Source organism: Lichenostomus cassidix, chromosome 3, assembly GCF_008360975.1.
Source record: "Lichenostomus cassidix isolate B80296 chromosome 3, HeHo_3.0, whole genome shotgun sequence".
NCBI classification, from domain to species: domain Eukaryota; kingdom Metazoa; phylum Chordata; class Aves; order Passeriformes; family Meliphagidae; genus Lichenostomus; species Lichenostomus cassidix.
The window spans coordinates 102,867,539-102,894,810 of NC_139483.1; the positions used below are offsets into that span (position 1 = coordinate 102,867,539).

The following is a 27,272-nucleotide window of genomic DNA, read 5'->3' on the forward strand; positions in this document are numbered from 1 at the left end:
AACTAGTAAACAAAAAGGAAGTTTTCGACTTCTGCAATTCTATGTCCAAATTTCTCTTCAGCCATGTGAAAAGGAATATGGCATATCTAAACTGGATGTTGCAGTGTGACTGAAGTGCTTAGGAGGCAGCCCACATCCCCAAACCAGCAAACTAATTAACGACATGCAAGGAAGGTTTCCCCTACCAGGCTCTATTGGGCATCTCTCCCCAGCTCCTTCTCCCTTAGCCTTGCCACCCTGTCCCCCTTACTGGGAAAGGGGAAGGTTTCTCATTCTTACAGCACGAAATTGTAACTTTTTTTTTTCTCCATCATTCCCTACTGTTTTTCATGGCTCCGTTAATCAAAGCTTAAAAATTTCACATGTGCGTAAGTGCTTCGTGTTTCTGCAGGTTTGACCACCATCTACAGGCTACACTGCACAACTGCTGCTGCTGCTTTCTCATATCCTTTTTCCGTAGAGGCAGTGCTCTAGCTAATTACTGAGTGTTAATTTCTATTCCCAGCAATACTATAATTTTGCTTTGTTTGTTTTCATTCCTGAGCAAAAATTCCACTGATTGGTTTCAGCGTTTCACAGTTTCATCCAGAGTCCTTTCTGTCTCTCCAAAGATTACAGTTCATTAAAAACTCTGTTGTTTGCATATGTAATTGAAAAGAATGTGTACTTGGCTACTAGCGAAGACCAACACCACATAAATTAAACATTATTTAAGATTGTTTGTATTTTTGGAATCCCAGTTGAAATACCGACAAAATGCTTATGAAAAAAAAAATCTATAAAACACAGCACTACCTATGGCAGCCAAGTTTTTGTAAACAGTTTGGAATGCATTGGTTTACATGCAGAACTGGTTATCTATGGATAAACCAAAATTCTCTCCATCTGATCCTTTATGTCTTTGCAGAAACTGGTAAAGACTCTCCAGAGAAAACAACCATTCCTGATTAAGGAATGCTTTTTTTTCCCCCAGACTGTTTTTTCTTTATTTGCTGCTGAGATGTTTACACGCAATTACCTTCTGTCCATATCCAGATACATTCTTTCAGCGTCTTCAAATCTGCTAAAATAGGCTGCCACTTCTGCTTGCTTCATAGACTCGCTCTGCAGATTGCCCAGGCGCTTCACAAACTTAATGCCTTGATAATCTTTGCAACGCACAAAAGCTTGTTCAGCCATTTGCAGATCCAGCTTCTGAAGAGCACCCTCAGCCAGGAGCCGCCTGTGTGAAAAACAAACATAACAGATGGAAAAGCAGCTACTGAGTAAATTAAATGAGGATATATTTAACTAGTAATTATTTAAACAAGACATTCAAGTTGTTGCAATTTATTGTTTACTAGCTAATCTTAATACAATTGTGTGTGTGTTCCAAATACATTCTGTGATCTGTCCAGTACTTGCTCAGGGAGACATGTTCAAATAATTGCAAATATTCTTTTGTTCACCTGTTCAGATGGACACTGGCTCAGGAGGAATGGGCAAGATTTGAGTGTTACACTTATGTGAAATGTGTTGCTGGTCTCAAAGAATTCCATTTATATATTTCTACCTATGCAATTGTTGAAAGTCTTGATGGCAGCCTCAGTCTAAATGCCTCCGACTACTTTGGCCACACAAGTAAATTATCCTTCTGATCCATCTGGATGTTCCTTGTCCTGTTAGGACAGCAGTCTGGGAGAGCTGGGAAAACTTTCGGGGAACCTCAAAACTGATAGTACCCCTTTGGTTAGTTCTGCAAATAGGAAATTCAGGCCAACCTATGTGCATCAGGTGCTTGAATGAGCTCTAGAATTTTCTGCAAAAATAAGGCTATTTAAAATTTAGACTGGCTGATTGACATTGTGAAACAAAGTCAGTGCAGTAAGACACTGACAAAACCACTACTATTACTTCTGTATTCAGCGACTCGAGCCATGCTTAGGCAGTTACCAACTCTGTATTTTTGCATCAATTTGAGAAGGTTGGTATCACTTAAACCCAAGTGCTCATCGCTGGATCAAATAAACCAATTTATCTGCTACACATCACCCTGTTGCATTCTAGAAGCAAGGTCACTGTTCTGTTCTGATCTGGAATGTATTTGCTTTATATCCAGTACTTGTAATCCATCTCTTCTTCATAAATATGTGATGTATTTTCTTACAATAAAAATAAAATTCATGGCAATTCTGGAGCAAGAGGAACAGAATTTGGCATATGTTATGTGATTTTACTATATAGAACTTTTACTGAGACACAGACTTGCAAAACAAATAGTCATTTTATATTAAATGAACAGATGGTACTAGCAAAAAAAGCATGAGTAATTTCAAAGCTCAAAAAATCTTCAGCAAGTTCAAGACATTAGTAAAAATGAAGACTCAAAACACTAACATTTTACCCTACACACTCAAGCTAATAAAATTACAGTATTACTACAGAAACTTTTAATATGTAACTAGCAAATCCTGGTTTTCAGAATGAACACTGCTTTTTGGGACAAACTTTTAAAGCAAGGTGTCTTGGACAGTCATTCAGTGACTCTAAATTCCCCTCTGAACCATCGTAATTAACAGTGAACTCTCCAACCCCCTCGATGCAAGCCAAACATCCAATGCTGCAAGAGATCATTTAGCTTCAAAACAGAGCCAAAATCACTAAAGAAAGGTACAGATAAGTAAACAATTCTCAGAGAGTTAAAGAGAATTGGTATCATTCATCAAGAAACTTGCCAATGAAGTTTTAGGTTCTGCACTTACTCTTCACTAAATTACCTAGTGAGGCCTTTACTGTTCCAGCCCTTACAAGCTGGGATATTAAACAGATTTCCAGAACTCCTGTTTTCACAGGTTTACTCTCACATGTTTGCTGTGCAGGCTTTTCAACTTTAGTTTAATAGCTGAGCCATGTTTATTTTAAGCACGCCAATATCTCCATTTGTCAGATTACTTCTGAGATGCTGTATGGGAACACAGCATAACCAGCTTAGCCCTTCTCATTTCTGCCCTTTATGGCCTGTCCAAACAAGGTTAGTCAGACTACTCTTTTCCTATTATCATTCTGATGTGTTCCCTTTATTGGGTTTTAAGGTCTTTAAGGTTCAATATCAAATATATAAATTTTAATTTAACCAGCTTGGTTAGCTTTCTGTCAGCTTTTCATTTCCTTTAAATTCCCTCCCACAAGGAACACTGTGTTTTGGGGCTCATGCAGCACAGAGCAAAAAGGTGTCCTGAGTCTGCACCCTATAACCACTACCATGATACACCACATGCCTGACATTCTAGGTACTCCAACATTCACAAAATATTAAATGATTCTATGAAAATGTATACTGCTTTGGCTGGTTTTAATTTGAGGTTTTGTACTTTCATACTAGATCTGTCTGAATAGGAAAAGAATAGAAAAAAACACAAATTTAAACATAATTGGTTTATAAGATATTTTACCAAAGTCTGGGATGTGGATTCTTTTCTATGTATTGGGAAGATTCCTCAATGCCAACTTTTTCAATCAATAGTCGACTGTCTCGTAATGACCGAATCTCGAAATTGATGATGTAAGCTTTGTTAGGATGTTCAGGATTCTAACATAATGGATAAAGAAACATACTTTTATTCTTGGTGACTTTTATTTTCACCCAAAAAATAGATACCTATCATTAAATAGACACAAACTTTTCCTACAAAATAAAATTAATTATACTGACCTTTAATATTTCATCCAGAAGAACAGACTTGATTTCTAAATCTTCAAAGTTGCAAATATATCCAGATGTTTGTATAGGTTCCTTAAATAAGTTACAAAGGAATGAACTTGCATTCTGTCTGATTAAATCTTAATCAAATCTGTTAAGTACACATATAAATACATTCTTCTCCAAACTGGGATATAATTGCACTTCCCAACAGGAAACAAATACTACATTCATTAACATTACTGACAATTCTGTAACCACAGACATCATTAAAAATTCTCATGTTTTCTGTAATTAAATTATGAGAAAGAGATAAAGCAACACCTCCCAATATTTAGATTCAACTGAACTGTTTTACAAGTATCTCTACTAAAATTGCATTTATGTTTTCCAAAGCATACAAAAAGATATGCTCCTGAAATCTCATATATTTAAGAAAAATGACAGCATTTTTATGTTTCTAGGACTGATCGTTCATTTTACCTATTTGGTCCAAAACAACATTCCCACATGAGGGCTGATAAAATTTTGAGGTTTCCTGAAGCAAATTTATATAAATGAACACTTCCAGAACTGAATGGTAAGCACAAGAATAAAACTATTCAAGAAAAATCCATTAACTTATGAGTGAATTTGCAAAACGAATAGTTTATGTATGTTACTATTTACCTCTGGATCCAAGTTTCTGAAAACATACATTCTTGTTTTCTCCATCATTGCAAACAAGTCTGGGTTGTCCTTGGCCCATTTCATATCCCAGATGTCTTTACGTTCCAGTTTCAGCTGCTCTCCAGCCTCTTGCTGTGCCGTGCTGTCTGCAGCCCGCTTGTCCAAGTCAAGGAAAGTCAGGACACCTGAGAGGTCTATGATAGCGAGACGACTACAGAAGAACAGAGAAAAAATAAGGCAGCTAAATTACACTACTCAAAGCTGTAAATCTGAAATAGTTCTCTAACCTGGCATGGTATAATTCTGTAGATTCCATGAGATGCTGTTGTGTGCCAGAACCAGCACAGATGCATATGATTTTCATTTATCTGCACAGCAGGGACCAGGGCAATGACTGTCCAGATGCAAATAACTAGCAATAAATAAATGGTTAAGCAACCATTAATAATAACTAAAATTAATAAATAGTTGTTATTAAATTAAAGTTAGTACATCATTATAACAGAATTACAGATTGCATAGAATTAGTATTTTCACAAATTTTAGTGTTTCATTTTGAAATTGGATACGTGTGTTAGAAGCAGATCTGTAACCTACCTGGAGTTGCAGTTCAAAGACAGCTGATAGGCACGACAGTCCAGGGTATAGCTCTGCACCAAAGCCACAGTAGGGAGGCTGTACCTCTGAATAGTGCCAGATTCTCTTCCCTAGACAAAAGCAATACTGCCTTAGAGAATTTGTCCATCAGTAAACCCTTTTAAATGCTCTTATTTATATGCTGTTTTAGACAAAAGAGCTTTTGGATAAATGACAGAGCATGAGTGGAAAGAGGGAATGTCATCACCCTAAAAGTTCTGAATTCTGGTATTGAAACAAGATATTTAAGATGCTACAATTGACATATCTGCTTAAATCAGTGCCATTAAAACAAACAGTTACAGTCCACACACAGCCCACAGAATTTCAGGAGCCATGGACCTCCTGACATGGTCACATAGCAAAAAAGGAGAGGTGTGAAAAGATTCCTTAAGGGTAAATCCCCTCAAAGAGTGCCATATGACAGCACCAGCTCAGGTCTGAAAGCAGGACAGCTCTGCTCATGTGGGGCTGCCTGCATGCCAGCAAATCTCACCAGTTACTGCAAAACCAGAGCTGGATTGAAAATACACTGGTTATTCACAGGCTTGAGTAATAGGAAACAAATCTAAGTGACAGTGTGGTTTTATCTTTATTTTGCCAAATGAAACACCCATTCCCTCTGTCAAGATACTTTCAGGCCAACAGGCTGAAAGGAGTCTGACATCCCTGGACTGAAATGATCACTGCCACTATTTTCTTGTGGTGTTTCTGTAAAGTGAACAACATATCCAGCTTGGTTTACCTACTGTTCAACTCTTATGCTGGAAATGAGTCAACATTAGAGGAGTGAAAACTTTACTCCTTTTCTTTTTTTTTCCCCCAAAGCCATCCCTAAAATCCTCAGCAAAAATCACCATCTTTTTCATATGTTTATACCCTATAGACTAAAAAGCAGATTAGTTCAGGAGTGTTAGAAAATTGAACCACTATAGTATGCATTCAGCTTCACCACATTTATCCAGATGTGGTCTCAAGGGCATTTTGAGCTCTCATTCCTTTCCTTTTAACAAAAGTCACAGATTAATTATTATCTGAAATAATTTTCTTATTCTTCAAGCAGAAACAATCCCATAGACACCTATTAACCATCACACTTTTTTTGTTCATGCTTTCTCCCACGACCCTCTGATTTTGCAAAATCCAGTCAAAGGATATAACAAAAAAAAATACAAAAAAAATCCATACTGGAATCAGAACATGAGAAAACGTCAAGATCTTTCTTGGAAGGTGGATAACAGGAAGAAACAGTGTTCTTTCTCTCTCTTTGTTCTGTTCAGTTAGTTTGCTTTAAAGCCCACATTAAGTTTGTTCATCTAATGAGATCACTTTCCAGATCAGAACAAAACAATGAACCAGCTCTTTGGCTTGATTCAATACCTCACTCATATATATAATCCAGAAGTGTAGTAATTTGTATATAGGATAGTACCATACATTATACCATCAATATGTAAACCAACAAACTTTGTAAATCTTTGTCTTTAGAACATGCAGTCTCAAAGAGACTTTCCAGGACTCAGATTACAGAATTAAGTCCTGACCTAGACTTTATAAAATCCTATGTATAAGTATTAACTCAGGCACCTAGTCTGTAATTAAATTTTAAGTACTTAATGAATTAGCCCTCCTAAACAAAGAATCCAGGTTAACAGAAGAAACTCTTAAAATTATCTCTGAGGAAATTTAGGAAGAGATTTTGTCTGTGTAAATTCAGACACGCTTTGAAATTATGACTGCTTATGAACATAGAGCAGAAGAATTTCATGCCTACGAAACATAAGAGGCAATTAGGAGTTGTGTTAATCATGCAGCTTACCACAAGTAGTATCTTATCAGATGCTGTTACTGCACAAATTGGATCTCTTGTTCCCTGAAAGTATACAAGTGATATCATTACCAGTTTTACTGCAAAGGTAAGAATGCCCTGCTAAAGAAAGAGGGTTTATTTAAATAAACAAGAATGCTGCTAAGTATCCACATGAAAAGGGGTTATCAAACCTTGTCAGCATAGAGTGTATGGACGGTTTATGGTATTAATAGCCTTTGCTATGGGAATCATGACAATAATATTTACAGCTTCCTTTCTTGTCCTGCCCCTCCCTCCAGAAAAATAAGAAATCCAAAATGTAACAGATGTTTAACAGAAAACAGAAGAAAGCAACAATCCCTAATCACAAAGGGATTGAATTTCAACAAGCTTGTATTTTGTTGAAGGGGAGTTGCTTCTGACCATGAATATGGCAGGTATCTACATAATGTACCCCAGAATATACTTTTTCCACGTTCCCTATAATTTGCTGTACATTTCCAGTAATACTTGATGACACAGTAACAGCACTAATCAGAGGGAAGAAACATAATGCTTATGTACAAAAGGTAGAAATAAAAGAAAATTTAAGTACAACCACTTCTACTAATGAAAATCTATGAAAACACATAAATAAATCAATGCTAACAACTGCTCTTTCAAGCCACCAGTGACACCACAATAAACTAGCTCAAAACATCACTCACTTCAAAAGCTCTGCTGTAATCAAGGTGTCCATCTCCAGAGCCTGAAGAGGTGTCATCAATATGATAGATCCTGTAAAGGAAAGTTAGAAGAAAAAAGTGGGTCCAAAGAAAGGACATCTTTGGTAGCATATAACCATGTCCAATCCTTGGAGAAGAAACCACTGGAATTGGAGAAGAGAATAAAAGCTATGCCTGTTCTTATGTTGCAAAGCATCCTCTTTGATAAATTTACTTTGTATTGATATAAAGATATGGCAACTGCTTTCACTTTCACAGCTCCTGGTGGTCTATTCCCCTATGATCTGTAAACTTGCATCCTGCAACAGTAAGTTCCTGCAAACCATCAACCACTCAGTGATCCTTTTCAAACATGCATTTCCATATTTCCCCAGGCCCTTCTCCATAATTATGAAGAGCTTCACCTTCACACCCACAAAAACCTATGTATTACTGTATTATTCCATACTTATTCAAACTTCTCTTTTGCCTTAAAAAGTAGCATTAGGAAAGATTTTAGAGTGCTAAAATCATCATTAATGCTGAATTACAACTATTTACATTTTTCAATATTTTTATTAATTTACAATCTTGTCCAAGGCTAGGACATCCAGGTCCCACAACAATGTAAGTTATTGCACCATGTACAAATAATTACTAAGTATGTATGGTGACAGAAGATGGTAAATTGATAGAAAGATGATATAGTGTGTCTATGAAAGAACATAGAAAAGTGACACAAAAGAAACCTTAACCAAGTTGCAAGCTTGTAGAGGTGACAGAAAAGTTAATGCCACAAATGAGCACCTGGGAAGGAAATATTTTGGAAGCAAAACAATGTTGACTTTGGCTTGTTTAGTTTGAGAGGATAAAAGTCCATACAGGATTAGCCATCAAAGCCACAATCAGACACAAGTGCATTAGAGAAGAGCCAGCTGGACAGACTGTATTCTTACAGGCAATGACAGACGAGAAAAAGTTAAAGTTATCAGAGGGAACAGAGCTGCCTGGAAACTGAGAGCATGGAGGAGAAACAGGAGAGGGGTGAAAAGGCATCAAGACACACAGCTCTGTAAGGAAAGCATGCAGCAAGCAAATGAAGACACTGAACGGGTACTAATCCAAAAATGTCTGAAGGATTGGAATAACAAACACACACTTGTTATTAAAAACTAGTATTTCATCTGACAAGCAGGCAAGTCAGCAAACATGATTAGAAAAATGAGAAGGTAAGGGTTCACATTTTAGACATGGCAGAATCCACCTTATCAATAACACCAGTGCAGAGGAAGAAAAATGACAAAGCCTGAAGACAAACCTTTCTCTGCCTTCTTTCCTGGTCCGTGCTAACTGATTGATTTCCATGGCTGTGAGCTTCTTGGCCACCCGATACTGCCAGATGTAAAATGCTTCTTTGGAAGCTGCAATCACGTGTGTTTTGGTCATTGTGACAAATAATGGCTCTGTTACAAAACCCAAAGAGTTGCCAAATTAGAGCAGCAAGCACTGGAGCAGATGCTGATTCATAAATTTTTTCAAAGATGGATGAAAACACACCCCCATACATTAAAAGCAAAAAACAACCAAAAAATCCACCTACACACAACCTAACAGCAGTTTTCATTAGCTGGTAACAAACCTGTGGCCTTGACCAGAAGACCAGAGAAATTCTCTATAAGTTCTGATTTTACAAATAACACTTTTCTCCCCATTATTTCAGCAAATTTTCATATGCTAATGAAGAAAACATCAAATACATACAGACAAACTTTCAGGTTAATGAGCAGTTCAGGAATATCTTGAATCTTTTTAACAAGGTCTATCAAATATTTCCATATTTGACAGATTTTAGGCTAGTCAAAATTTGGCAATCTAGAAGAAATGCTTTTTCTTAAAAAAAGTTCATAAATGTTAAGTTAAACAAGACCTAGAAATGCTGTTTATATCTTAGTTAAGGGCTAGGCCAAATAGCAATTCTTTATCTGAACAGAAGCAAATCAAATATTTAGCCGACTGTACGTTTAGTCTTACTTTATTATACCAAAAAAGCACAGCGTAGGAATGCAGGGTACTTTCTTTACTTCAGCCCTAAGCCCACTTATAATATGTGCACAAATTGAGTATCTCATTCCTTCTGTCTATGTTCAGTTAAAAAAACCCCACAAAAACCCCACAAAAAACCCCAAAAACTAGACAAAAAAACCCACAGCGAATGCACATAAGAAGGCATAGAAAAATGAAGAAACCTAGAATGCAAATGACCCAATGTCTTTAAATTCTGCCAACCAATCATTATGATACCAAAAATACTCCACGTAAATTCAAAAGATCTGTGCAATCCAGCCTGGCAGTGGAACACTGAGTCATGCAGATAACATGATGTGAGCACAAAATCTCAGTGAATAAAGTGAATCTCTTATTTTTTTTCGCCTCTGTATTCTAGCACAGAACAGAACTCTGGAGGGAGCTATAAGCCTGCAACATAGAAGAGCAGTGCTACAAGAGACAGATGGGAGAAGATTGGTTGAACAGATTTCATTTCTTTGAAACCAAGAGGATTATATAAGCCACCCGATGGCTGAAGAATACTTTTTAGTAAAAATGTCCATACTGGGTAAGAAGGCTTAGTGATGATGCTGAACATGTGAGCAGCACAGTTGTTTACATTATATGCAACTCAGTGTATTTCAAGTACTTATAATACATTCATTTCAATAATTAGTCACATCCAAACTGAAGGATACATCACCTGTTTCATCAAAAACATTAATAAATTCCATGTATTGGCTCTGTTATTTTATTAACTACCAGCTGTATGTGCCATAACAATCAGTGGTTTTATCCTTTAAAAATGAAACATGAGAATCTCCTGACCTGTGAGGGAATAACGTTTGCTCAAATCACAGTATTTTTGTGCTAAGCCTCATATTTGGACTCAGCTTAATCAACATTTGAGTACTTGTGGTTCAAGACAATGTTAAACCACATTGCCATGCCCACATATGAAAGCCATGGGCATTCCTCACACACACCAGGTGACTCCCCATTTGACTTACAGCTTCCACGAAGTCTAAACTTACTCATTTGTGCACACCTTGAAATACAGAAATTTGGGAAAAAAGGCTGTTCACATAAGCTCTGTTGTGATCTAGAGACAGGATGGCAAAACATCCCCATGTTTGTCCAGGGGAATACAATCAATTAGGCATTTTATGAACATGCCTAAGACTAAACTGACTGTTGCTGCCAAAAAGCACACACAAACCAACCCCTGACACATTTTCCTGCCACTTCTTTCGTATCAGCTCCAGCAGTAACTGGACCACAGAGTAAGCTGGATCACTTCATTCATCTAACTGACCTGAAAATTAAATAAATAAAAGATTACATTAAGTTGGATTAAAGAGAAAATCACAAATGCTGGAGCAGGCAGGAATGAGCAGCCAGCATGGAGGGCAGGGCCTTCCCTTCCTTGCAATAGCAGGCTCAGAGATGACTGGATTTAAGCCAAGCATGGAATCGCAGGGCACAGCACACAAACACAATCATCAGGATCAGATCCATTCAAAGCCACATCTGGAAAAGCAGCATCTCTGTGTTAGAACTGATGCTTTTATAAAATTGTCTGTGTAACCTCAACAATTCCATAAAAGTAGGACAACATGGCATTTTTTCTAGAATTGCTTTAGCATATTACATTGGTCAGTCATTGAACAACTAATCACAAACATAAAAATCTGTGGAAAAAGAAACTAAAATCCAAGTTTAGACCAGACACTATGAAACACTTTTTTTACAGAGGGGGTAGTCACACATTAGAACAGCTTCCTAGAGAGGGGGTCAGTGCCCCAAGCCTGTCAGTGTTTAAGAGGCATTTGGATAATTCCCTTAGCAACATGCTTTTGGTCAGCCCTGGAGTGATCCTGGACTTGCTTATCCTTGTCAGTCCCCTCCAACTGAAAGTATTCCATTCCACCTTCTCACCTCAGGACCTTCACCACTGGGCTACACTCTGCTCCTAAAATGTTTTCCTTCTTGACTGCATAACAGCATAGATTCAACATGAGGGAAGAATGTCCCAGACACTCCAAGTTTGGGCTGAGAAAGAAGGGATGGGATTTGTCATTTCCTAGGAAAGAAAATATGCTTATTTCAATCCCTTCAGGCTGGGGAAAATCTAGAATCCCTTTTGAGGCAGCTGGTTTAATTACTTAAATTCCCTTAAGTGTAGGGAAATACCATCTTATACAGCAGCACTGATTTACAATCAGGTGCTGCACACCTGAGCAGCAGTGCCCTTCACAGAACCCATGCTCTGACTATTAAATGCAGACAGAAATGCAAGCACCTGAAGTCTGAAGGAGGCAAGAGATATGGACACTCCTCTGCTCAGCATTTCCACTGCACAGCAGCTTTCCATGCTCAATATGCAAACTTCTGAGACTGTTTAGTTCTTCCTGCTGATTTTGCAGAACCCAACTTCTGTATTAATGTCTTCATTTTCAGACATTGAAAATATGCGGGGAAAACATTTAAACAGGTGCTTTACTTTTCAGTGACCAAATTGAAATGGACTAAACAAAGCACCCCCATCAAAACAAATCTAACGTGAAACAACTGCCCTTTAAATTCTCTCTGGCCCTCCTTTCTCTTCTCACCTCATTTCTCTTCATTATTCCTTCATAAAGCCTGCTCCCTGAAGGAAAGAAACTTTCCTATATATCCAGGATTCTCAAATAACCTTCTACAATGTCTGCATTTCATCCACACACACTCCATCTGACTTCAAAACTGTTAGAAAACACCTGCTTCAATGTCTAATCTTCTTGTAAAAATAGTAGACAGAAAACAAACTTAATGCATGACTACATTATTTCACCACATGAAAAGGCTGAGACACTTTCTAGTCTGTGAGATAGGACACACAAACAAGAGAGACAAGTAATCCCACCTAAATCTGATGCAAAGGAAGCAATCTGACAGACAGACACAATACTAAACTGTTGTTTTCATACAAGTCTGTTACAGGCTGTTCTTGAGGAACTGGAATGAACTTAGTCTAATCAATAAATCTACCTAATTTTAGAGCTTGATACAAATATCTCTACAAGTGTTGGCTCACAAATGGAAGAAAATGTCAGGCAACAGCAGGGACAACTGAACATGTTGGGACATGTGGGACAACTTGTGAACAACCACAGTTCACAGAACATAAATATTCAAAATCCATTATAATTTACATTAAAGGGATCAACTAAGTAACAGTAATTTAAGTGCTGTTTCACATGTAGTTCAGTCATCCCTGTTAAGGCATCCATCCAGGAGGGACACAAGACACCTGGGCATGACTCCAGCTCTGCCTTTAATCCACCTGTATGTTGGTCAGGCTGTTGTATTAATTTCACTGGGTGCTAACACACACTTGAAAGATAACTCAACACTTCACTATGTCAGTGCTCCTAAGCACATGTAAGAAGATGATATAATCGAGCCTGAGTGACCTTTTCTTAGCAGATACCATCTGTTGTGTTTCCATTAAAAAGATATTATATAACAAGATATTTAACCTTCTGTGCTTTATATTTAGTTATTCATCAAAGGACTTTGACAGAAAGCCTGTGAGCCTGTAAAACAAGCACAGAAGACACTGTGTTAGTTAATTTTTGTACCAGAGTAGGATGGAATGCAGTCATGTTAGACAATGAAGAAAAGAGTAATTTATGTGCTAGCAAACATGAGCTATTGTGAAGGACCTCAAACACAAGGCACAGGAAGCACAGGAACCAAAATGCCTTTGGACAAAATAAAAAGCAGTATGAAGAACAGCCTGAAAGTGTAACCACCCATCAATGTCTAAAGAAAGCTGAAGTGACAGCTCTTCATCAGATAATGACTAATTAATCCTTTTCTGCCATCATTAACAGAGACAAGCATTAGAAAGCTAATGACATAATTAAAAATTCAACAGAATAAAGGAAACAAGCACTTCTTTTTTTGAGTCTCACTTGAACTACTGGCTTAGAGCCCAACAACATAAGATTACATCTCCTGAGGGTGAATCAAACATTGCATAATTCACAATTACTCTGTCATTAGGAGATTAATAGCGCTTTGTTGTAACAGTATTATAAAATATTATAAATTGACAATTCAGACAAATTGTGCCTTAACACATTCTCAGATGCATTATTTAAACACCCTGTCAGCTACAGGCTGACAGTCTATCTAGACAATCTAAGTCTATCTAAGCCACTCTGAAAGATGACACTTAAAACTCCAAAACAAGAAAAACAGCTCAAAAAAAAGCTCACCTAACTTTTTAGGGACAGAACTTAATGCAACAATGTATCAGTTTCCTAAAAGAAAACTACCTGAAAAACTGTATTGGTAGAAAGAAGAGAAAAAAAAATTCACAAACAGATAATAGCATTTTTCAGAAGTCAGTAACACCCCTCCAATTATCTTGAGTAAGAGATAAGTTAATTTTACTTTTTAACTGCTTATATTTTAAACTATTAATAATGACTCTCACCTGATGATTGATTTAATGCTGATTTTCTTCATTTATAAACAGAACAAAAGTGCAATGATTTTGTTAGAAATCATGTATCAACCGGAGTCTTAGAAGAACTTTCAGAAAGGTCTTCTGCCCTTAAGGTTTTACAAGGTCTTTCTTCTCTATTGACTTCTGCAATACCAGACAGCTGCTTAAGTTCAGCATGCTGTCAAACTGGAACAATTACACTTCCTACTGCCAAGAAGCTCCAACTGTGATAAACAGCATGATATACTGTACAATAGGACCTTGACTATGTACAGCTGTCAACCTCTCGCACAAACTGACCTTATGTTGTAAATGTTTCAAGTTGTTCTATAAAGTTGCATTTTCAAATGTTACAAAAAGAGGAAAAGTAACTATGATGGAACCAGCGCAATGTGTTCCATAAGAGTTGCATTTATAGGCATTTGCTTTTCACTTTTACCTTCAATCCCTTCTGCAGGTTTGGAGAGGAGTCTTACAGGATGCATATATTTTTTTTAAAAAGGTTGAATCTTTGGCTATGTTTACCATACAGCGATGAAAGACTCACTTGTAATGTTTTAACTACTGAGGCTACAGAAATTTTTCAGGACTCGAAAATGTAAATATTCCTAACCTCAGGTATTTGCCCATCTATGAGGCTGAAGGCTATAATGTCCAGCATTTTCACAAGTGAACTCACTCTAGGAAAGAGCACTGCAAATCTATGCACTAAATAGGTCCTCCAATACCACAGGGAACAGCAGCAGACTGCAGAAAGCTTTGTTATGCTAAAGGAAGAGATTGTTTAATCTCTTCAGCACAATTCAAACACAGTTGGAATAACGACAGCATTTTTCAATTAAATAGCCTTTCTTTTTTTAAGTGTTTCCAGTTACTGAGAAAGATTATTTTCTTGTGTACAGGCAGCTGCAGGAGATGGGTCATACTGGTGAAATCATAAAGAAAACCATTGTTTATAATGTAAATAAAACTCTCACAGATAGATTCAGAAAGTTCACATAAACAGAACACTAGAAAAATGCAAAGCAAAGAGTTCTAAGCAGAGTTAGAGGTGTACTTGCAAAGCTAATTTTAACAGCGAGTGGGATTCATCTCACTTAATTTTAGACATCTCTGACAAAGATGAGCTGGCTGCCCTGTGCTTCTTCATATCCAATGGAGAGCAAAAAGACCCCGTTCATGAATGATTCACTCAACTTATTTTAGATGTCAACTGCAGAAATGAGAAGAACTACTCCCTCTAGGTCCCTGAATCCTCCTCCCACCACCCCAATCCCACCTGCCAAGTCCAGGGAACTGCTGGCCACATACAGTGCAGATATCTGATGAGGAGTGGAGACAGGACAGAGGGGACAAAACAGACACCCAACTCACACCACTCTCACCTGCTACATCATCTTACTTCAGTGCTTATGTTGTTGAGATTGTGTTTGAGGTTTAGGGATTTGGTTGGGGTTTTTGGTGGGGGCATTGTTTGGTGGGTTTGTTGTTGTTTCTTTCCTCCATTCTTGATAAAATTTTTGATATTGAACTTCCTGGACACATTATTATTTAAGATTCTGATATTGCCCCCCTGTTGCAAAAGGTGGAAAGAGGACATGAAAGGGACACAAACAGAAATCACAAAACTAAAACTACCACAATATTTCATTCACTTTCCATAGGACAAAGTAGTCAAACTCATTCATCAGAGCATACTCTTCATTTTAATTATGATCTACAATATAGGGCATGAATTTCACAATATATGTATGACTCACAGCAGATTTCTTCCTGCTGTCACTGAAAAACTGAACATTACAAAATGATACTTACAAACTTAGTTAATATATAATAAAGAACAAAATTGTTTAGAAGCACTGGTTGAGGAAAATAATCATCTTTATGATCTCAGCTATTTCTAGTCTTTGGCTGATTTTTCTTCCTACCTATATTCTGTGAACTGTTGCTCCTTCCATGTCTAATAGTTCTTCACTTTACTTTCCTCATCATTTCTATCTTACCAGAACTTTGCTAGACACTTTACCCATCGATCTTATCAGACAAAATGGCTGATTGTTGTTTAATATTATCACCAAGTATTAGCGCTATGGCTTGGAACTAACTTCTCTGCTGAGACTAATTTAACCAGAAGAGTTTATTTTTGCAGAGAGAGCAAAGCAATGTCTCTAGAAGGCAATTTACATCAAAAAAACTTCATGAGGTTTCTTGTCAGAATAGAGTCCTCTTTCTCATTCAAAAGAAAATAAATATTATTATAAATTTAAATAAATTATTTAGCCTTTCAATAAAACAGAAGAATTAATCAAAGAATCAAGCTTCAAAAAGAAAACTGCAAACATGGTTCACAGTGTCTACTCAGAATCCAAATTCAGATCTATTTGGGTAACAAACCAAAAATAAAGCAAAAATCAGAACAAATAGAAGTGGATTCATTAATCAAAAGACTGATTAATTTGCCAGTTTGTCTACAACTCCCTCATCTGTTTAAAGGGAAAATAATTAATGATCTTTATTGTCAAGCAAAATTCACAGAAAACTGTGGTTTGAAATTACTTAGCAATGTTCTGTACCACACCTGCAGCAAACAAGCAGTAGGGAAAGCCTGGATCTCATCACTATTTAGGATTTGGAGGTGTTTTCATACTTTATTATAATCTACTGATTTTTTTATTGAATTTTAATTTGTAATCTGAAACTACTTAGATAAAACAATTGTGAAGAAGATAAGGAAAAGGTATTATCTACAATGAAACACAAGAAATTTATTTTTAAGATATTTGGAAAGCAGCAACAAGTTATTTTTAAATTAAAGCCTAGATCAAATTATTTCACTTGTTCTGATAAAACTGAACCTTTTTCAAAGCACGTTTTCTTAAAAAGAAGTTGAATTACCACTGTTGTGATGGAAAATCTGAATTGCCAAAAACCATCCATTAAAAAAAAAAAGAAATTAAGAAAAGTAGCAATTTTTAAAAATTCTATTGTCTATAGTTTGCATCAACTGGAATAATCAGTTTTTAGCCAATTCGACAAAGAACATAACTGGTTTTATAAGCCATTATCTTTATTAACAGATAACTAACAGGTCAATTCCAACACAAATTACAGAATAAGACTATACCAAGTTGCTTACCAATATCAATATATTTTGGGTCCAAGGGTGTGCCAATAGAATTGCAGAGAACCAGCACATACTGTATGGAAATAAAAGCAAGTGTCATTACTACCTCACTTTTTGTAAATTAGTAAGCTGTACAAGGTTTTCTGTGCAAGTGCATCTCATAACCCACGTCACACATTCTAATGCTCATTATCAACAGCAAACAGAGAGACCATGATTGCAGGAAATATAAAGCAGCATAAGCATGAGAGTAATGAGCTATTTGCCAATTAGCACGATACATGAAGAACAAGCAGAAAGGAAAGTAACCAGCTGTTTTATGCATGGGTTTTATGCAAATCTACCAGACAAAATACAAGAGGTAGCAGGTACCACCAGCATGTCCACAGACACCATGTGGGCAAGACAGGCAATGTCTCACCTGCTGCTGCATGAGGCACACACTGCACTGTGTATTTACACTGCACATGTATTTACAAGCATGATGCACCACTGACTCTGTGACTTAACTCTCATCAGCTGCTCATGCAAAAGATAATCTAATAAAGCCCCAGCAAGTTAGGATCTTTGTTTTATGCTTTGCAGATCTTCATCTTGAACATCCAAGAGGGTAACAGTGGGGGAGAATTGTCATTAAGGCTCTCCCTCTTCCCTGCAGTATCACAGGCACTACAAAACTGATGAGGTTTTTTTAGTTTTGCCCTTCCTGTAATCCCACTCTGGAAGGCTTTGATAGCACAAAGCCTCAGAGATTGGGCTGTTAAATTCAGGAACATGCAAATACATAAAAATTGACTTGACACCAATGCTTCATTGCTATAGGTGAACTATTTATTTCTCTAAATCTAAACCAAGGATTAAATAGCTCAATTATTGCCTTGAATGAGAAGTGTGAAAAGAAGCAACTTTTACAGACAAGTCTTTAGACTTAAATGAAAATAAATAAAATACACAGGGCTACCAAAATGTGAATTGCCCAAGAGCTGTTACCCTGACTCTCCAAGAAATAAAAGATAATTAGTTTTTCATAACTCTTTCACCTCTTGAACAATCCATGTAATTGTGGTAGCAGACTACAGCAACTGTACAGCTACCTTTTTAAACTGATAGATTGACATTTTATTAATCACACAAGAGCAGCTCAATTTAGCTTTTCATCTACTGTATGAACTTCATTCTTTCAAAGAAAAAGAGATGAACATGTATTTCTTTTCATTACATAATTAACTTTTTTTGGTTTGGCCACCAATTAGTACCTCAAAAAACAGTATTTTTATTTCTTTGTTCATGAGTTAAACTTTCCACCAGCATTCTCAAATTTATATTTTCAAAAAAAAATTGTTGTGCTTCTGCCTCTGTAGGAAAATACACCTGGCTTTTTTAACTCTCAATTTTTTTTTATTTCCATCATGTTTACATAAATTCTTCTCTTTTAAATTATCCCAACACTCACTCTATGCTAAGTTTCTCTTTTATACCCTTTCTAGTAATTTCTGAGACTCCAAATCAATAGATCAGAGCCTGTCAAGGAGTGATGGAGTAACAGTATCCAAGACAGGTTGTATGACTCAAGGCAGGGAGTTTTAATTGTCTGAATTATCTGGCCTCACTGTGGATATCAAAATGAAGTCCTTCTTAACTTAATGACACTCACATCTACTGGCAATATCTTTAAACAGGTCCTGCTGAAGTTAAGTCTTTTTTGTCCCATTAGCTATTGCTGTACATTCTGCCATTTTGAAATCACAATTCTAATGACCAAAATCTCTTGTAAAACAAATCGTTTTTTCAGAAAATAACTCTAATGAACTGCTACCCACAAGCCTATGCACTTCATTTCCTAAAATCTGGCAACTCACAGTGTTAATAATTACACTGGAACCATCACAAAACAATTGAAAAGTACTTGCTAATTGTAATTTTCAGATGCTAAAATTAAATCTCTTATTTATGATCAGTAAAGTTACACTAAGTCTCTCCTCTGTTTGTTTCCTCCTTTAAAATTACAATCCAGAAAAAAAAAATACTTTATTGCACCCAACTTCACCAAATATTTATGGCCACATATCCTATGTTTTCAGTCTATATGACAGTATACCACTTATTGCACAATGAAGCAAAGCAGCACTAAAAGCATGTTTGGGGTTTTTTTACCATGGCACCAAATGACTCTGTCTCAGGCTCCTCCTTTGTAAGCAATATATAAGTGATACAGAATTCTGAAGTGATTGCAGCAAGAAAAACCATGTAACAGTATCACACTAACCAACCATTCATTAAAAAAAGGATACGTTTATCATTTGTGACTACATATAAAATAAATTAATAAACAAACTGTTTACCGTTACATGTAATTTATATTACCTAAGAAACTGCCCCTTTTTTTTCCATTTCTGACTGATGAAATATTCATTACCATTCTGATGCTTTTAGCTTGTCTCTGGAGAACTGTTCTAAATATTTCTAAAGAAATATTAATTTGGAAGGCTGCAGTTTTTATTAGGTTACTAATGGCTACAAGGAGGTGATCTGTACATGCAGTTTATCAGCTACTTCGTTATTTGTTGGGATTCTTTGTTTTTAAACACTGAGCCCATTCAAGTGCCATTCTGTCAAATGACAACTGATACAACTTTAAGACAGATTCAGACTTTTACATTTCATCTTATGTAAAGAACTTATCTCTGTAAAGAACTGATATGTGGAACAGAGCATTTCAAATGAAAATTAAGATAGATTTTACCTGAGGTTGATTTTCATCTGCTTTAGTTGCTAAAACACAGAAATCCCCATAAGTAGTTATGGAAATAAGGCTCTTGACATATTTCACATATTTCTCATTGTTTTTTGTGTCCCAGAAGACCACACAGCATTCCGGGCGATCCAGTCGGTTATAGGCATAAACAACAGTATTGGAACAGTAACCCCACTGCCAAGAAAGACAATGTTGATAAAACCAGTCAGAAATTATAAGAAATCAATAATGAATTGTTCACAGCCATCCAAGAAAGAGCTTCTTTCATACACAAAATCAATATTCAATATTTTTTTATAAGTGACAAACTGATTTATTAGAAGTATGTGAATACAGCTCAGGTAATAAGATATTGGCATAATATCAAACTGGCAAAAGAAGCCTTTCTATGACACAGAACCTCAGAACTGAAGGATCAACCTTAAAATCTGACAAGATCTCACTTTGCCTTGTTTCTTCCTTGTTTAGCAGGTATGCAGAAATACCCACTGTGATGACGGTTTTTGCCACGAAAATGCTTTCTTCGTGACTACAGATTTGGAAACTCAAACTTCATTTCCCAAAGGAAATATAATAAATACCTTAAACAGTGCAATTCCAGAAGCAGACAAAAACAAGCAATTATATGAGCACTGTAATAACTCACATCACCTCTTCCATATTAGTACCATGAGAAAACCCCTCCCTTCCTCCCAGAAGAATATAATTATTCCTGTAACAAGTAGGAGAAAGGGCAAAAAGGCAAAAGAAATTGAATATACATATGAGAATGCATTTTATTGCATTCAACTGATTTAAAGTACAGAATTTAATGATGAAAACCCTTTTTCATACAGCAGAATCAGAAAATATCTCAGGAAGGAGGTGAAGCTGTAAAACAAATGAAACAAAGCAAACCACTTAAAGATGATGATGATGTAATTGTAGAAAAACTAATAGAATTCTCTGCATCAGCATCTACTATAGTAGAGAGAAAGAAGAGAAAGCTTGTTAGAGTGCTGGCAAGAGAGGTTCCCACACTCCTCAGGAAATGAAACCAAGATGATAAACTACAGCATCAACACAGCTTCTAGAATAGATCAATAGACTCTAAATTAGTATCACAACTCCATGCAAACTATTAATAGTTTAAAAAAAATCATCTCAATTCATTATTTTTACTCTCACATTAATTTAAAAACCCCTTTCTCTTATTATGGTATATTGAAAAATAGATGAAAACAGATTATTCAGTAGATTGGTAATATGATACTAATTCTTCATCTCCAGGTCATTAATTCCAATCCAGACTAAGATAATTACAGCTTTGAATCACTCCCATTTAATGACTGTTACTTTTATAATATCTTGTTCCTAAAAGGGAACTGATATAATCAGAACAAAGAAGTAATGTGTATTATTTATTGAAGGAAAACATGTATCATTCACAATAAAAACACTTAACATTGAAATAGAGTACACTACCAACATATTAAGAGTTTACTTGCTGCAGAAATAAATTAATTTGAACACATCTTTTTCCATTCCAACTACACAAAACTGGGGGGTAGGGGGGAGGGAGGGGGGAGGGAGGAAGAGCTTACACATGCAGTTTCTAAAATTAAGGTTTCAAAATATTATTAATTTGCAAACTGTTGCCAGATCTTGAAATACTCGTGGTCTCCTAGATACTGGTGAGTTTAAGAAAAAGCAACAGGCCTGTCTTCCAGCTGTTACACATTTCCCAGAATAAACATTAGGTAGCATTTCCTGAAAGACTAATTTCCAGCTCAGATTTCCAAAGTCTTTTGCAGAAGATTTACAACAAACTATTTGAAATCGCTTCCTAGCAGATTTGTGTTTACAATTCCCTGACCAATGGTTTTTCACAATCAAGTGGAAGAATACATTTCAGTATAGCTGCAGGATGTTCCTCACATTGCACTCTCTCTCTCTTTAATTACAGTGACTATACACAGATGATTAAAGAACATATCCTGTGCTAGGAAAAAATAACTATACACTACTGTATACTGGACAGTTATTGCTATTATTTTTTAAACGTTAAATTTAAGTGAAATAGTCCTAACTTCTAACAAAAAAAACAAACCCCAACCAAATGAAAAAAATCAGGTGGTAGACAAGATAAAACATTATTTAGAATTAGCTGAATACACACTTGTAAGATGTGTATTGGGCACTGAAATACAAGTAGGAAGTACATCCATCAGGTTGCACTCATTTCTATTGTTCAGGCTTCCACACAACTTTTCTTGTTCAAATGAATAATTCAGAACCAAAAAAAATGACAGTAAAAGTAAGGCTCAAATTCCATTGTATCACTTAGCCCAACCTAGTTAACCAAACAGCAGTGAAAACACAGGAGCCTTACCTAATGACATCCTCAATTAGTACCAAATTTAGAATCATGCCTAATTCTGTTAACATTAACAATGCATACATTTCCTTATTGTGAAAATGGAACTCCAAATTCATTGTAAAAGCAAAGGCTAAGTCACTGCATCACCAAAACAGACCCTCACATTCCACTGAAACTTCAAGTCAGTAGTGTTGATAAAGCTGTAATCCTGAATCAAGCACTGATTTCACATATATATATATGCACACACATATATATGTATGTATGTATGTATATTAGAGCAACCTACTTTTTCAACCTGATCAGAAAGAGAATAAATAACAGGAAACTTATTAATACAATGAAGTTTCACATTACTACATACCTTGTAATGTGGACGAATGTTTGCAAAATATATGTAATAATCCACAGCCAGTGCAATTTTGAGCCCACTTCCCTCCCAGGACAAGGAGGATATCTGTTTGCCAGGAACTTTCAGTGTACGTAAGTGCTTGGTTAGAGCAAGGAAAGAAAAAGATTCTGAATTTATCACAGGAAAGCCACTCTAAAATACATAAACAACAGTTTTGATAGCTGATAAAAAACCTGTAGATATTCTTTACAGTACCCCATAACAATTCTCAAATTGCAATACATATGCAAAGAAAAGAGGGATATACTCAAATGCATTACCTAAGGTGTTCTTTCACCTCAGGTTTGGTTTGGTTTTTTCTCATTTGTTTGTTTTGTCTCCAGAAAGAAAGAAAAACCAGGACTCGGTGATAACTCAAGCTTACAAAGATAAACAGTAGATGGAGAATTATAGTATAAATATTATACCCTTTGGTTGGTAATTCGAATCACCTTTATAATTTCAGTCACAAGTAAAACAAACACAGCAATAGTACTGATCCTGACATGCCTCAGAAATTTCATTGATGCTGGGCATGTATTAGTCTGTTCATGTACAACATCCTCAATTACAGCTAATAGTTTAAACAAATAAAAACATATCCCTAATCTATGTCAAGAGCATGCAATGAATTAGCTGTGCACAATTTTCAGTGAGGCAATGGACATTTTCCTCTTCTCTATTCCCTTTCCAAAAGAATCTAAGAAAGGCAGTTGGTACACTTTCCATCTTTTTTCAAATATCTTTATTTTGCTGAAGAGTTTTAAATCAAATGAAAGACACAGTTAGAAAAAAAATGTTTTCAAAAGCTATGACCTTAATCCCACAGAACTCTTGTTCGTGGGTACCTTTTTAGTTGTAAATAATATAGATGTATGTAATAAAAGATACACTCATCTACTATTTACTGTATGTTTTTGAATAATCTTAGGCTTTAAAAAATACATTTTACAGAGCAGAACACTGATATTTATGCTCAGATCTAACTTTCCTTTTGAAGGCATAACTTTGTGCCTAAGGAAACTGCTACCAATGAACTTACACAGTTCAGTACCTATTTCATGCCTTTGATTAGATGCAAATACCAAGTCAAAATACTGCTCACACATTAGTCACAGAAAATACCATCTTCCAAAAAGTTAAGTCCATATCTGAATATCAGAACTAGTACAAAACAACTTTAAAACCTAAAGAACTTACTTCTAAACAGTAAATACAAAATCTGAAACACCAGTTTCAGTTAATCCGAAGGACATTAGCAACAAGAGATGTAATATTATTGCCAAAATCTTTGGTTTCATTAAATACTTTCAACTACAGAAACCCCTACAGATCATGTTGGATCTTAACCCCTTTCACAGCACAGCTCAGAGCTGTATTTCCTCTGTACAAGGGACAAACTTCATCACACTCTGACAAATAACACTAACTTACTGATTTTCAGATACATTACTAAGAGGGAAAGGGATATTATCTGGCAAGGCAAAAATAGCACAACAAAAATATATTGACCGATTGTCTCTCAACTATCAACATTTAACATACTATAAAAAAGGCAGGATGGACAAAAAACATTTACAAAACAATAGTCCCAACAGCCAAATGAAGAAGTTTAGAAACAATTTAGCTTTCCTAAGGTTTCTGAGCCTTTGCTTTTACTGATACAACATGCCTTTTTGCCAGTTTTACTGATTACATAAAAAAAAGAGCAGCATTCACTGCTGTGTTTTCAGCTTCCAATCTTGAGATGTCCAGGTCTCTTACACAGCCAGGATTGAAAGACAAGTACTTCTGGATTAGACACACAGATGTTGACATCTTGACTGCTGCCTAAGCTCCAAACTGTTTATCCTCTACAGTCTCATCTCAGGGATCTGACGCTCAAAGTTAGACACAACACTTATCCTACCAGCAGTGTTTTGAGATGCACTTGGATTTTCATGCTGGCTACTATCCTGCTGCTCTAAAAGGGTATTTGGTCCTGTAGATATCCTAGATAGATACCTCAGAGCACCAAACACCTACATTTTGGCATCCAAGTCCACCAGTAATGACCCTTTGGCAAAATAAAATTTAAAAATCAAGCAAATGAACATTTATACTATATATCAAATATTTTTACCTCACCAAAGGGAGTGTAGAACTGCACAACGTTGACATCTTTATCTTGAGAAGCTGAGTTGAGGGAGCCTGCTACTGCCAGGACACTTCCATTGGGGTTCCACTGAATACACACTACATTGATACCAGCATCAATCAAAACAGGATCTGGTTTTTGAGGAACAAACATTAAGAGTATGAACACCAGTAGACACTTTGGGTCAAGAGGAGCTCCATTATTTGCATCCCATATTTTGTACCTACTGTAGTCATTCTCATCTCTCATTATCTGGCATCTCCCATTGTCATAACAAACAGCAAGGCAAGGACAGTTGGGTTCAACGTAGCCTTGGGTTCCGTGGTACCAATGTATCCCAGCAATACTGCAAGCTCCAGTTGAGTTCACCAAACAACTCAGCTTCATTTTCACCTGCACAAGAATGGTTAATTAAAGTCATAAACAACACATTATTTAAAGAATAATTTATATCTCCACTGATACTTGCAAAAGACAAGATGTCTAAGCAGAATTGTTCTCCTGTACCAAGAAAACTTTTCAAGTTCTCGGAATTGTATGGGTTTGAAAATCTTCCTTATATAATCAAAGCCAGATTAGACACAATAAAACATTTCTTTAACTACAAAGAAGTACCCTAATGTTGGCATTTTCATTCTTTGAAAAGTGACTTAAAAACAAAGAAAACCAATAACAAAAAAAGCGCACCACACACACACCTGTGCACAGACACAAGAAACCCTCTGGACATTGCAAAACATATAAACAATTTCAAACCATTCCTGAGCACAATATTAAAAAAAGAAAGAAAACTTTTGTCTGCTTTTTCTTGACTAAAGTCGGCTGAATAACATATAAAAATAATTGGAAAAAACTAGTGTCCAAATTAGAACACCAATTAAGATAAGTGAACTTTTGCAATAATTAGCCCTGAATACATGGTAACACAAGTAAGGGTTTGTCTGAAAGGTAAGAGTACTCCTGAATCAATTCAAAGAGGAATCCAGGTAAGTTATGGGAGAGAAGGGGAGAGGGAGAGAGTACACAACCATACATATTGTTGATATGGTGGAGGAAATGACAGCAAATTATTTAAAGAATTTCAGTAATTTGTAGCAGTTGGAAACACTATGACTCACACAGTGGGAGGATAAAGAAAAGAAAATGGGAAGGGTAGCAGATACTTTCTTAGGGAGGTGATGGAAAGGAGAAGAAAATTCACCATAATAAGCATTTAAACATTAAGAACATGGTCCAAATACACTAGTTTTAAAGTCAGTGTTTTACTTAGCATTTTGTTGTATAGTCATATTCCAACGCTCCAAGTAAGTAGATAAAAATAAATAAATCTAGGTTGTTGGAATACAACAATATACTATAGATATTTCCTTTTATTTTTCTACTCACTATCAGTTTTTCTCTAAAGAATAATAGGAGCAATAGGAAAATACACTATTGCTTTTTTCTAAAAGCATGCTAATACTTTAAGAAGCAGAAGATGTAAGAAGTCAATATCCTTTAAGCCAGCACTAGTTGCCCCAAATATGAAAGGAGGGAAAAAAAAAACCAACAGCTAAAAATATTAAATCTGACCTATCATCACAAACATATTTGAAAAAGAAAGGTTTTCAGATTTTCTAAAGAGTGTCATTTAATTTAACTAGTATGACCATTCCTACTTTAACATTTTCATTAATTATTGCAAGGCAAAAAGGCATTAGTTGATGTGATATTCCTTTAGCTACCAAAAAAGAAATAAATACAATAAAAAGCTGCAGAACTCTTGAATAAAAGCTCTGTGCAGGAGGTTGTCCAGTTCTCAGGTGAACTGAAGTTCACCAACTAAGCAAACATGAAATAAATTAGTAAGAAGTGGGCTTTTATGCCTGTTGAAATTTATTATAATCCTTAATTATACCACAATGAACTTACAATAAAATTTCCCTGATTGTCATAAATGTGAATCTCTCCATTTGCCATTCCAAAGAGTAAAATTCTGCTATCAGAGGACCAGGCCACATGGCACAGGTGGGTACCTTTCAAGTCTTTTCCCCAAATGCGATTGCCTGGAACAAAACATTGACTGCACTTTAATAAATATACCACAAAATTAAAAACAGGATGCAAGTTACCAGTAAAAACTAAAACAGCTAAAGTCAAAGCAACAATTACTAAGTAACTATTAATTGTATTTACTTAGAGAAACAGGGCCACTATGTATATAACCCTACAAACAAATTTGTGTAATAGCACAATTAGTGGGGCTTAAAATTTTACCATCCACTGATCCAACAATCACAGCTCCATCTTCATATACAATACAAATCTTTTGTCCATCAGCATTCCAGCTCATACTTCGAACCACTGATTTATTTCTGTTGTTAATCATTTCCTCATACCAGGAACCTGTTAGTAGTGAAAGAAAAACTGAGTTACACCTGTGATTTGATAAACCTCTGGAAGATTCAAGGTACATGCTAATCAC

The 27,272-nt window shown here is 36.0% G+C and overlaps 1 protein-coding gene across 3 annotated transcripts in view; it reads right to left on the minus strand.

Annotated features, from left to right (window-relative positions):
- The window catches only part of WDR35 (WD repeat domain 35), a 40,451-nt gene that overhangs the window by 8,959 nt on the left and 4,220 nt on the right, over positions 1 to 27,272 (minus strand). The window contains exons 5-20 of one of the 3 annotated variants that reach the window (XM_085056935.1): positions 27,065 to 27,193; positions 26,720 to 26,853; positions 25,036 to 25,201; positions 24,794 to 24,939; positions 22,645 to 22,770; positions 19,910 to 20,095; positions 19,321 to 19,353; positions 17,179 to 17,239; positions 8,817 to 8,961; positions 7,502 to 7,571; positions 6,804 to 6,857; positions 4,946 to 5,055; positions 4,349 to 4,559; positions 3,692 to 3,772; positions 3,432 to 3,568; positions 1,019 to 1,222 (exon numbers count right to left, since the gene is read on the minus strand). In XM_085056935.1, the coding sequence (XP_084913061.1) occupies positions 1,019 to 1,222; positions 3,432 to 3,568; positions 3,692 to 3,772; positions 4,349 to 4,559; positions 4,946 to 5,055; positions 6,804 to 6,857; positions 7,502 to 7,571; positions 8,817 to 8,961; positions 17,179 to 17,239; positions 19,321 to 19,353; positions 19,910 to 20,095; positions 22,645 to 22,770; positions 24,794 to 24,939; positions 25,036 to 25,201; positions 26,720 to 26,853; positions 27,065 to 27,193 (1,993 nt within the window). Of the gene's footprint in view, positions 1 to 1,018; positions 1,223 to 3,431; positions 3,569 to 3,691; positions 3,773 to 4,348; positions 4,560 to 4,945; positions 5,056 to 6,803; positions 6,858 to 7,501; positions 7,572 to 8,762; positions 8,962 to 17,178; positions 17,240 to 19,320; positions 19,354 to 19,909; positions 20,096 to 22,644; positions 22,771 to 24,793; positions 24,940 to 25,035; positions 25,202 to 26,719; positions 26,854 to 27,064; positions 27,194 to 27,272 lie in introns of all 3 variants that reach the window. The other 2 variants (XM_085056934.1, XM_085056933.1) reach the window with 2 other exon arrangements.